General features: G+C 38.6%; 1 protein-coding gene across 1 annotated transcript; it reads left to right on the top strand.

The window, feature by feature from the left end:
• Window positions 1–7227: 7227 nt before the first annotated feature.
• Window positions 7228–8258, top strand: LOC693887 (histone H3.3A). Its single transcript, XM_015125622.3, has one exon. The coding sequence runs from the start codon at window positions 7316–7318 to the stop codon at window positions 7724–7726; it is 411 nt and encodes a 136-aa protein (XP_014981108.1). The 5' UTR covers window positions 7228–7315; the 3' UTR covers window positions 7727–8258.
• The last annotated feature ends 4273 nt before the right edge of the window (window positions 8259–12531 follow it).

A 12531-nucleotide genomic window follows, 5' to 3' on the forward strand; every position in this document is an offset into this window, starting at 1 on the left:
GAAGTACAGAGATATTAGTGTGAGAGGACTCATTACATCGCTGGAGGAAGGGGCCATAAACCAAAGAATGTGGTCACCTTATAGAAGCTGGAAAGGGCAAGAAAACAGATTCCCTTCTAGAGCCCCTAGAAGACAATATAACCCTATCAAGATCTTGGTTTTGGCTCAGTGCAACCCATCTTGGGTTACAGAACTGTAAGATAATAAATTTATGTTGCTTTAAGGCAGTAAATTTGTGGTAATTTATTATAGCAGCAGTGGAAATGGTTACACAGAGAACTGGGCACTTGTCTGTTCTGGTAAGTGTATAAGCAAGTAAAGATTAAACGGGAAGGACTGGGGTAAGCACTTCAGAAAATAAACTACTGTTGAGTAATACATTGTAGAGTGACATTGTGAGAAATAAGAATAAGGGAGTTCTTGGGCAGATGGATAACTCATGGCAGTATTAAACGGATGCACCAAGGGGGAAGGAGGGAATACACAAAAGGGAGACTGAAAAACACTGTATTCATGTTTTGTTGGTATATGATAAAATTACCACTGACTGAGTGGCTTAAAACAACACACTTATTTTTTATTTTATGTTATTTTATTCAGACAGGGTCTCATTCCATCACCCATGCCAGAGTGCAGTGATGCAATCACAGCTCACTGAAGCTTTGACTTTCTGGGCTCAGGTGAACCTCCCACTTCAGCCTCCTGAACAACACATTTATCATCTCACAGTTTCTGTAGGTCAGGAGACAAAACAGCTTAGCTGAATGCTGTGTTCATAGTCTCACAAAGCTTCAATCAAAGTGTTAGTGAGGCTGTTCTCATCTGGAGGCTCAACTGGGGAAGAATTCACTTTCATGTTCATTTAGGTTGTTGGCAGGATTTATTTTCTTGTGACTATGTGACTAAAGACCTCCCCCCTTGTTTTGCTGGCTGTTAGCTGGTGACTACCCTCAGGTGCTAGAGGCCACTCCAGAGTTCCTTGGTATGTGTGCCTCCTCAACACAATGACTTAATTCATCAGGCCAGCAGGGAGGTTCTCCAGCATCTCTAGTCTGCTAATACTGAGTCTTCTTATTCCTGGTACAGTACTTATGGCATAATGTAATCATGGGGCTGGCATCACAATACCTTTGCCATATACTATTTGTGAGAAGCAAGCCATAGATATCTCCTACACTCAAAAGGAAGGGATTACACATAGCTGTAAACACCAGGAAGTGAGAATCACTGGGAGTCATCCTAAGCTCTGTCTGCCACTGGCATAATAGTCAAACTTAATATATGTTACAGTTTCACCTGGATCATGCATTTTACAGGAAACTTGTTACTCCTGCCAATGATTTGTCTGATAGTAAGATGATGGAATTGATTTTTCCTGGTCCTAATTGACAGCTATGGATCTCTAAATAGTCTTTAGGAAAAGATAGCTCCTTGATTAGTATTTGTTGGAGGTGATAAACCTCATACAACAGTGAACTGGGTGAAGTCTGATTCCATATTACTCCCTGGTTCCATACTTCTCTCACTCTCTTCCTTTAGTGTTTTCATTCGCTAGGGATGCCATAAACTTTCTACATCTTCCTCATAGCTAGTAGTTTTCTAGATAATGATCTACTTTCTAGATAAGTGTTTATGGTAAGCAAGGGTCATAAACTCAAGTGCCTAAGCCAGCTTCTTGGGGTGGGGTGGGAGAGTGGTTCAAGTCACTGTGGTACAGTGAAGAGCACAGAACCCATCTCACAGAGGCAGGCAATATGAGGCTGCAGTCATTGTTGCCATATTTCTGGAGGTTTCTAAAAATACAAATGTTCTTGTTGATATGAAATGGTCTAAGCCTACCATGTTAGAAACAGATCCATTAAAACAATTTAAGTGAACAAAGTAAAACAACTCTGTAAATAAGGTAAGCCAAGAGGGTGTCGGCAGTTTTTCTTCTGAATGGGCCCTCTGATTGTTGGTGAAAATCCCACAAGCTGGCAAGCCAGCCTGAAGACAGCTCTCAGTGAAAAGACAGGGTACTCTGTAGTATTTGTTGAATGAATGATTGAATAAAGGGTTCTTAGCTTTTCTTATAGAGAGAACTTCTTAGGCTTTGCCAAATAAACTAGAATGTTCTCTTAGGTTTTCCACACAGCTTCTGTTATTGATGTATTTTATATAATTTTAGATTAGGCAGGACTCCAATTTACCTGTAGAAACCATTGTAATTATATGGAAGGTGTTGGGGACAGGAGAAAAATGTGGCCACACTGCAAGCCAATGAGATGATGATGATGATGATGAGCATGATGTGTGTGTGTGTATGTGTGTGTGTGTGTGTGTGTGTGTGTTTTATTAGAAACATACCCAAGAATCCTAAGAAGTCTATAAATGACTCTCAGTGAACTGAATGAAGAGATCCCCTTTAAGTCAGGCAAGAATCAAATTTTATTCCGTGGCTGGAGTGAGTGATTTAGGATAGCAAGAGTAGTTCTTGGTTAGGCAGTAAAGGGTCAGGGGATTGTGTTAAGATAAGACAAGACAATAAAAGCAAGAATGATCAGTATGTTATAAATTTCACATAGTATTTGTAAACATTTTTGCAACCCCGTATCTTAAAAGATGATTCTACACTGAGACTCCCTTACTGTGAAGATAATAGACCAGGAAAAGCACCATTGAAAATTGTGTATATCTTTGTATAACTATCTAAATTGTTTTTTGTTTATAATAAACTGAGCAGTGGTTGCTTCAGAGTCAAGGGACAGAACTCTGCTAACCAGCGTTGTAGGAAATTTTCTGTGTGAAACTCTGATGAATCAGGTAACCACTGTCTGGATCACTTTTCTCTCTCTCCCCCTGAACTAACCTGAGTATAGATCTAGGGTAAAGGCAGATACTGCGACACAATCTGATCTGAATTTGGCCTCCAGGGGGAACAGCCAAGATGATTTAATAGATCTTCTTTCATTTCAAACTTCCACAGGTTCAGCATTCTCAGGCAGTCATTGATTGCTTTAAAGAAATAATGCCTGGCCAGATCCTAATTATTACTACAATTAGTCTACTGCTTTCTAGCAGTCTAACAACTATACCTTATCTGCAAGGATTAAACATCACTGGCAGATGAATGTAGAATCCCCGAGTTCTATGAGTCTGGCACAATTGTCTAGATCTCACTTCCCATTCTCTTTTCCATATGACAAACCCCATTATAAGGACTTTATGCTGCAGACTTATTTTTACTGTGGCTTAAATCATTTGCTCTGAGGGCATAGTAATTGGTGAAATCCTCTTTATTCTTCACAACCTATATTAAAAATTGTGTCCTTTAGGAAACCTTTTCTGAGAACACATAGGTGGATTGACTCTTTGCTGTAAACAGCAAGATATTAGCTTTAGTATTGACTCTTTAATTATAACATGGATCTCCTTATCTTAATAGTGGCATTTTTGTATCTTTTTTTTTTTTTTTTCTTTTTGGCTAAGAGTAATTTGACAGCAGGGATTGGGTGATCTCCAAATTCCCAGTGCCTAGTAGTGGAATTCAGAGCAGTTCATTAAATGTCTTCAAGAAATTGAAAAGTCAATGAATGGCTCACTTGTTCTTACAGACATGAGAATGTGGAGAAATGGGTAGATCATGATTTTTAAATCCCAGTAAAATTGTTTTACACTAGAGGAAATTAAAAAGAGTGCTGTACTATATCCCAAAGATTTCACATTGGGCGCTTTCCAGTCCCTCATTCAACATGTATTACCTGAGCCCCTGCTATGTGATAAGCACTGATCTAGAGGCATTTGGGGAGTCTAAGGTGACTGAAACAGATGAACAGTTACAGTCATAAAGCTTGAAATAGAGTAGCAAATTTTTCAGTGTAGTGTTTCTTTTTTCTCCTTAAAATGGCATCTTAAAGAGAAGTCTATATGCATAACACATCTCTGTCGCTCCACGCTAACCCCCCAGGCTGCCCCTGTGGTACCTCTTCAAAAAATCTGGGACCCAATAGACATAGTTTGAAGAAAGCAGCTGTAGCGCTTTCAATAAAGTATTAGCTTTCTAAAGTAATGTTCTATTTTTTTTTTTTTTACAAGTAGCTATTTTCAAAAGAGTGATGTATTGATACTGAGTAGTTTATATGGTCTATCTCATTTAAGACTTGACAACCATCCTAAGAGTTGGACAATAAATGACATAGCTAGCATTAGACATGCCACAAAAGGTAGGCAGAAATGGACTGAAATGGGAAGAGAGAAAGAAAGAAAAAAATTGCTAATTTTACACCTATGAACTACGTACTGCCACTATTAAAGAAATCGAGGTAAGCAAAAGAAGGTCTGGAAAGTTCCATATAGACTGAAGATAGTTCTAACTTTTGCATTGTGGGGGTTTTCAGGTTTGTTTTTCTTTCTGACACATGTTCCAGTGTTTGTTTCTATACTATTGGAAGAAATGTTTGATAGCAGAAGCCATCTGTATGTATCCTTGCATTTTGTAGGGTTTTTTTTTTTCCTCTGCACAGTAACATACAGGAGCTGAACAAATAATGCCTTGAGTCAATATACTTAGTCTCCGATTATTCATAGCTAAAGTTGTTCAGAGCATTTTTGTAAAAAGAATCAAAGTAAACAATTACCTTGATTCATAAGACCGACTCTTCAGTGAGAAAACACCAGGGTATGAGTCATTTACAAATGAATTTGTTTTGCATTGTTACTGTTTATTTCTTTAGAGGACTACTGGATTTAGAAGTCATTGGCTGTAATATAAGTATAATGTGAAACTTTGCCTACAAATTGGGCTCTGTGCTTTTCCCCACCTTCCATATTCTCCAATTTTTGTCCTCCAGCATAGTGAGAGAGAGAAAGACTATCCTTTGTTCCTTTCCGAGTTGCCTCTGCCTGGATACAGGGAGCAGCTGGAGGCAGCCAGCCCTCAGGTGGGTAATGAATAAGTACACATGTCTTGGTCCTGTCTGCCATCTCCTGTAAAGATTGGCTTATCCTGGAGAGGCCAACCCTGATTGGTAAGAAGGCTGGAAGAAACACCTGTGGCATGCAATGGGATGCTCTGAGGATGATTTGCCTAACTCTCTCCTGGCTCTCAACAGACACCAGACAGCAAATCTTTAATGAACATTTGCTACATGCAAGGTTCATGTGAAAAAAGAGGAATGAGAAACAAAGAGGCACATTCACGCAGGAATCTTGAATTTTGTGGATTATAGAGGGCTTAAGAAGACATAAAAGAAAGTGGATTTTGTGTGAAAATCTCTAGCAGTCTTTGCCCACAGCCCTGCTCTAGTGCTCCAGGCTCTGCCTGTACATTGTTTCTAACCCATAGCTTATCATATCCACAAAATGAGATTATAATACTTACTTTACAAAATTGTGGAATTAAATAAAAATGACATTGTTAAACTGTCTGGGACAGTGCCTGGCATGTGATGAGTACCCATCAAATAATAGCTATTGTGATAGAAGCTGATTGTTTTCTATGGAACAGGGGTCCCCCAAACCAGGGCCATGGCCCAGTACTGGTCTGTGGCCTGTTAGGAACCAAGCCACGCAGCAGTAGGTGAGCGGCAGGTGAGTGAATGAAGCTTCATCTGTATTTACAGCCACTCCCAGTGCTTATATTACCACCTGAGCTCTGGCTCCTGTCAGATCAACTGTGGCATCAGATTCTCACAGGAGGGAAACCCTATTGTGAACTGTGCATGCGAGGGATCTAAGCTGCATGCTCCTTGTGAGAATCTAATGCCTGATGATCTGTCACTGTCTCCCATGACCCCCAGATGAAACTGTCTAGTTGCAGGAAAACAAGCTCAGGGCTCCCACTGATTCTACATTATGGTGAGTTGTATACTATAATATAAATTATAATGTATATAATTTCATTATATATTACAATGTATTAATAATATAAATAAAGTGCACAATAAATATAATGTGCTTGAATCATCCCAGTACCATCCCTCCACCCCTGCACCTCCTGCCAGTCAGTGGAAAAATTGTCTTCCATGAAACCTGTCCCTGGTGTCAAAAACTTTGGGGACTGTTGCTACAGAACATCTGTTCTCCTTTTCATTCTGAGTAACAGAATTGTTGTTTATTGGCAACAATGTACCCAGATTGAGTGAATGAATGAATAATCAGTCAAGCCTATTTTTTCCTAACCTCTAACACAGGTTGTGATGTGTATGAAGCCTTTAAAAGGAACTGACTCAGCTGATTCCACTAGCAGATATGGGCTTTTGCCCTTCTGTCCTGTTGCTCAAATCTCTGTTAGTATGGCTGGAGCTATAGCAGTCATCTTGAACCATGTGATGACTTTGAGGATGAAAGACATGTGTTAAGGATGGTAGAACCAACTGATAGAAGGATTCTTGTTCCTGGTTACTTTGAAGCTGTCATCTCGGCTCCATATTGTTTACCTTTAGAATTACTTTATGTGAGAGAAAAATCAGCCTCTGTTTCATTGATGTCACTACTATATGGGTGTTCTAGTTGACGCATACCAACTCTCACTGATGTTTCTCAAGGTGTTATTAGTAACTTAACAAGATATAGACAACTTAAGTGAGCAGGCCATGTTAATATCATCACCAAACTGGTGTGTAACAAATGCAAAAACACAGTGAGAAGAGCAGAAAGAGAAAGTTAGAGAAATCAGTGGAAGCGGAGGTGTGGTTAATCACCATCAATCTACGAATCCCACAAGAAAAGTCAGGCAGATAAAATTCATTCCATCTCAAGTTTAAAATTCTGGGTATTTTCATATCTTATATATCATCCACATATTACATATTGAAGAAAAAATCAAGCAGAAATGTACAACTCTTTAAAGCATTTATTTAAATCCATCCATTTAATAGTATCTGGGGTGTGACTGACACTCTTTTAGGGAGCCAACTGAACTGCTGGCTTTATCTATAGTTCTCTCAGTCTCAATAAATGGCCCATCCACTCCTCTCCCTCTTCCATCTAACACCTTCTTATCCTTCAAATCTCATCTTGAAACATGCTTTCTCAAGAATGCTCTCCCTCACGTCATTGCCAAATATCAAATGCCATCATTGCATTTCAACTCTGTCCTCTACCCTAGATTATAAGTTCTATGGTCATAGGGTCTATGCTTGTCATTTTCACAACCATATTCCCAGAACCTAGTCCTGCACCTGGTACTCAAATAATTCTTATTAGATAGTGAATGACCGAAGAGGAATGTTACCTTAACAATAGTGAGGCCGTCGCTCTCTAACGCCAGCGCCGCCTCTCGCTCGCCGATCTCCAGCCCAAGGAGAAGGGGGCTAAGTAAGGAGGTCTCTGTACCATGGCTCGTACAAAGCAGACTGCCCGCAAATCGACCGGTGGTAAAGCACCCAGGAAGCAACTGGCTACAAAAGCCGCTCGCAAGAGTGCGCCCTCTACTGGAGGGGTGAAGAAACCTCATCGTTACAGGCCTGGTACTGTGGCACTCCGTGAAATTAGACGTTATCAGAAGTCCACTGAACTTCTGATTCGCAAACTTCCTTTCCAGCGTCTGGTGCGAGAAATTGCTCAGGACTTTAAAACAGATCTGCGCTTCCAGAGCGCAGCTATTGGTGCTTTGCAGGAGGCAAGTGAGGCCTATCTGGTTGGCCTTTTTGAAGACACCAACCTGTGTGCTATCCATGCCAAACGTGTAACAATTATGCCAAAAGACATCCAGCTAGCACGCCGCATACGTGGAGAACGTGCTTAAGAATCCACTATGATGGGAAACATTTCATTCTCAAAAAAAAAAAAAAATTCTCTTCTTCCTGTTATTGGTAGTTCTGAACGTTAGATATTTTTTTTCCATGGGGTCAAAAGGTACCTAAGTATATGATTGCGAGTGGAACAATAGGGGTCAGAAATCAGGTATTGGCAGTTTTTCCATTTTCATTTGTGTGTGAATTTTTAATATAAATGCAGAGGCGTAAAGCATTAATGCAAGTTAAAATGTTTCAGTGAACAAGTTTCAGCGGTTCAACTTTATAATAATTATAAATAAACCTGTTAAATTTTTCTGGACAATGCCAGCATTTGGATTTTTTAAAAACAAGTAAATTTCTTATTGACGGCAACTAAATGGTGTTTGTAGCATTTTTATCATACAGTAGATTCCATCCATTCACTATACTTTTCTAACTGAGTTGTCCTACATGCAAGTACATGTTTTTAATGTTGTCTGTCTTCTGTGCTGTTCCTGTAAGTTTGCTATTAAAATACATTAAACTAAAAAAAAAAAAAAATAGTGAAATATTAATGGTCAGCTGATGTGGGTAGTCAAGACTTCAGCCTAAACTATAGCATGACCAAGAAACTCATAAGTGATTCTGCGATTGTGTTTGATGGATTTTTGTGTCCACATTAGCCACTTTTGACTTTTCTGCTCAAAGAAGTAAAAGATCTCAAATAAAAGATCTCTTAATCAGTTTTCTTAGATGAAACAAAGGGAATTTCTGTGAACCTAGTGGATAGAGAATTTCCTACCTTTTCATAAAGCAGACAGGTATTTCAAACCATTGACAAGGAGTGAGAAGTAATTTGTGCCTCCTGGCTGACAGCCCATTTTTCCAACAGCCCTCAGCCAAAGGGCAGTCGGTAAAGGAGCCAGCTGAATAGGATTGGCTATGCCTGTGAGACATGATCATCTGGTGAGCAAAAAAAAAAAAAAAAAAGGTTTTCAAATTGGCACCCACTGAAATGGGGCCCAGCAAACAGAGTCAATTTGTTATGGCCCTAACAATGCCTCTGCACTCAACCCATTTAAATGGTTGTTTCTCTTATATCGGACATTGCATAGAGAGGCCATAATGGGCAAAATGAGGCCACAAGCAACAAATGGTTTCACGGTAATGGTCTAATTTCCTGTTAATGTACTGCTTATTAAGCATTTTTAGTGTTTTTTTCTTAAATTTTTAAACTCTCATCCCTAAACTGATGCAAATGAATTACATCTTTTTATTAGGCGAGATTAAGATTAAGATAGGTCAGGCTAGAAGTTGGAATGAAATTATCTCCTATAATCACTACAGGAATTCCTGCTCCCAGGAAATTTCAACATGCCTTCTAACAAAGAAATTTTCTATTTTCTCAATTTATAATCAGGAACAAGTTCTCTTTACACCTCATAAGCCAAACAAAGACGTCATCACAGATCTCTCAATGTGCCCTCAGAATGATTGGAACGTCACCACTTAATCACTTTGCTAAGTGTCGCTGATCTAAAATATGAAACATTCAGTCTTACGTGTTTTCTTCGTCACTTGATATTAGACTTTTTATTATAAAAATTTTCAAGCATACGGAAAATCTGAGTGCAATCAATAACCATCAGAGTTATAATAACCATCACTATTTTGTTTGTTTCATCAGTGCTTCTTACCCATCCTCCATCTTTTTTACTCATTTTTTTTTTTCTGGAGTAGTTTAAATCAAATGCTTGGCCTCATTTCACTTTCAAATGCTTTAGTTTGCATTACAAAGATAATATTGTCTTATATGATCCAAATGCCATTGCTATACCTAACACATTTAACAATAATTCCTTAATACCTCTTAATACCCAATCCATACTTAATTGCCCTGTTTGTCTAAAAAAATGATATTTTACAGTTGATTTGTTCAATCAGAATTTAAACAAAGCCTACCTATTGTATTTATTATATGTAAATATCTCTTAAATTTCCTTTAATTCAGAATTATCTCATCTCCCTCCCTTATTTATTTATCTATTTTCCTCCTATGGACCTACTGATTGACTTAATGAAGAAACTAGGTCACAATGTTCTGCCTTTTGTATTTGTCTGCTTCTGGTATCTTTTCACTAGTTTCTCTGTTTCTTATATTTCCTACGAACTGAAAGTTAGATCTAAAACTTTGATCGTATTAAATTTATTTTTTTGAATACTTCATTGTTGGTGTTTTGTTCTCTGTAATATCTCACATTGGGAGGCCACTAATGTTTGGTTATCTAACTTTTAGTGAAGTTAACATTGATCAGGGGTCCAGCACTCTGATGTTTTGACCCAGCAACTCCTTTTCATGGTGTGAAATGCTGCCCAGCTCTCTACCGCCCATCCTGCTGACTCAATGCTGGTAGTGACTCAACAATGGGTTCCTAAAAGCAAATTAGAAAACACTACCTCAAGCCTTGCACCTGGCTCATGTAAGTGGTTTACAGGGTGGCATATCATCAGTCTCTAAATGCATCTCCAGGGGCTTTATAGGACAAATTATTCTGATCACCGTAGAATTGAGCCTAACATTAGGAGACATTAATTAGATAAATTGATAGGGACTGATAAATTCACATGGATTTTATTCTCTACAGTTTCTGGGACAAAACACTGGACATGTAAGTCTCCATATCTATAAATAAAGGATGAGAGTTGGACAAGATGATATCTTAAATAATTTTTAGTTATCAAAGTCTAGGGTTTTATACTGACCTCAACCACACCCTGCATGCAGTGACCCTGGACAATTTCTGTCTGTGTGTGAGTACTAAGTATCACTCTGTGTACCAAGAGTCAAGGCTTATGTCTAAAGGAGTGTAGCTTCAATATTAGAAATGCTTCTGCTCTTAATAATGGAAGGATGTATTCCAGATTCTGATGTGTGTTGTACATAGAAGTTATTTTCTTATGATGACACTTTTAACTTTTGGTTGCCCCATCAAAAGGGAATGGAAGAATCACAGAAAGGAAGAGGGGAACAAATAAGTAAAAAAAATAAAAAATAAAAAATCCACATTCATTTAGTCTGATGAAGGTAGCAGGCTAAAACTGGGAAACATCTTTCTGCACACCTGAACCCATACTAATGCCTCTACTCTCACAGATGTACATTCCAAGCAAATGCCTGGCAGAAGAAAAACTGCACCTCTCAGTCCTTCTCTCCTCCAACTCACTTCAAAGATTCTGGACTGATGTCTGGCAGAAAAACTTGGTGTGCAAAGATTGGAAAGAAGACTTGGGGAGACACAAGGGCTCTCTTCAGACACCTAAAAGTTTCTCATGTGAGAGACAAATTTGGATCATTCTGACTGGTTCCAAAGCAGAGAGCATAATAATGGTCAAATGCCAAGAGGGGCAGGAAGGTAGAATTCAACTCAAAATAGGGAAGTACCATGCAGAAGTTTACAAGACAGTGTTAAGACATAGTCTTGGAAGTCTTAAAAGACATAAGATATATCTCACAGTAGCAAGAATTTCTGTATCCAAAACTGTTCAACTTGAAGCAAAATGTCTGGCTATCCAAAACTTTGTAGAACATTCTGATTTGGGGCATGAAGTTTAATTCTATGGTCAGCATAAGTTGCTAATTCCAACTCAAAATTTCAATATTTTCTTACTCATTTTTTATCTTCAGCCCTATTTTCTCCACAAATATTTCACTCAGAACTTCCGCAAATAACAATTTCTCCTTTATTTGAGTTCCCAGCACATCTATTGTTTGTTCCATGCATTGCAAAGCTTCAGAGTCGCACTTTATTATATATGTATTTAGATTTTTCTCCACTGCCTTATATATATTTTTTGCCATCTCTCCTCCTCTCTGCAAGATTGCATGCTTCTTTATATTGTGGGAACTGCATAATATGTTCTTTTTTTATGTTCCCCATGGTGCTCTGTTCATGACTGAACACATGCTTTGTGTTCAATAAATACATGTTGAAATGGATTGAATTGATGTTCAGGGACCTCCATCCAAGAATGCAAAGCTGCACTGTGAAGGCTTCACTCTGGAGCGGAAAAAAAAAAGAATCCAACTACATCCTCCATCATGGCTTCCCTCAATTCTTCCACAGTGGCTCAAGGCCTTTCTGCGGGCCCCCACCCTCCTTCCCCTTCTCTCCACAGTCGACTTCTAGTTCCCTTCTTCCTGCAGTCCACTTCAGCCTGAGCGAAGTAGCTGTCTTTGGCTTTAGTTTTAATGCTGTATCTGGTTAGTTCATCCATTTTTTATGAGACAAAGAAAAAACTTCTGTGTCATAAAACTTAATTGGGGTAGCTAAACCAAAAGATATCTTTCCTATCATTTCTTATTGGGATAAAAGGAGTAAAGTGGAACAACACCTCTCTCTCTCACACACACACAATATGTGCACATACAGACACACAAAATTATATACATATACAGACACATATACACAACACACACAAATATGTACATGTTCAGACACACATACAAATTTATGCATATTACACACACACACACACACACACACACACAAAGGGTTCTGAAATTATGATTCTATTCTTGTCCCCAAAATGTGCTAGTAGTGTGATCTTGTGCAGGTTTTGCTGCCTCTCTGTGCCTCAGTTAATGCATCTCTAAGTGGAGATGATACTACTTGCCCTACCGACCTCACAAAAATTCTGTGGCAATGAAATGAAAAAAATGGATGTAAAAATACTCCGTAAATTATCAACTACATTGATTTCAAGCATTCTTCTTGTTTTTTATTATGGCGCTGAAAGCAAGCCAGCCTTGCCTTGCTTCTGAAAGATTTGCCAT

This window comes from Macaca mulatta, chromosome 1, assembly GCF_049350105.2.
Source record: "Macaca mulatta isolate MMU2019108-1 chromosome 1, T2T-MMU8v2.0, whole genome shotgun sequence".
NCBI classification, from domain to species: Eukaryota; Metazoa; Chordata; class Mammalia; order Primates; family Cercopithecidae; genus Macaca; species Macaca mulatta.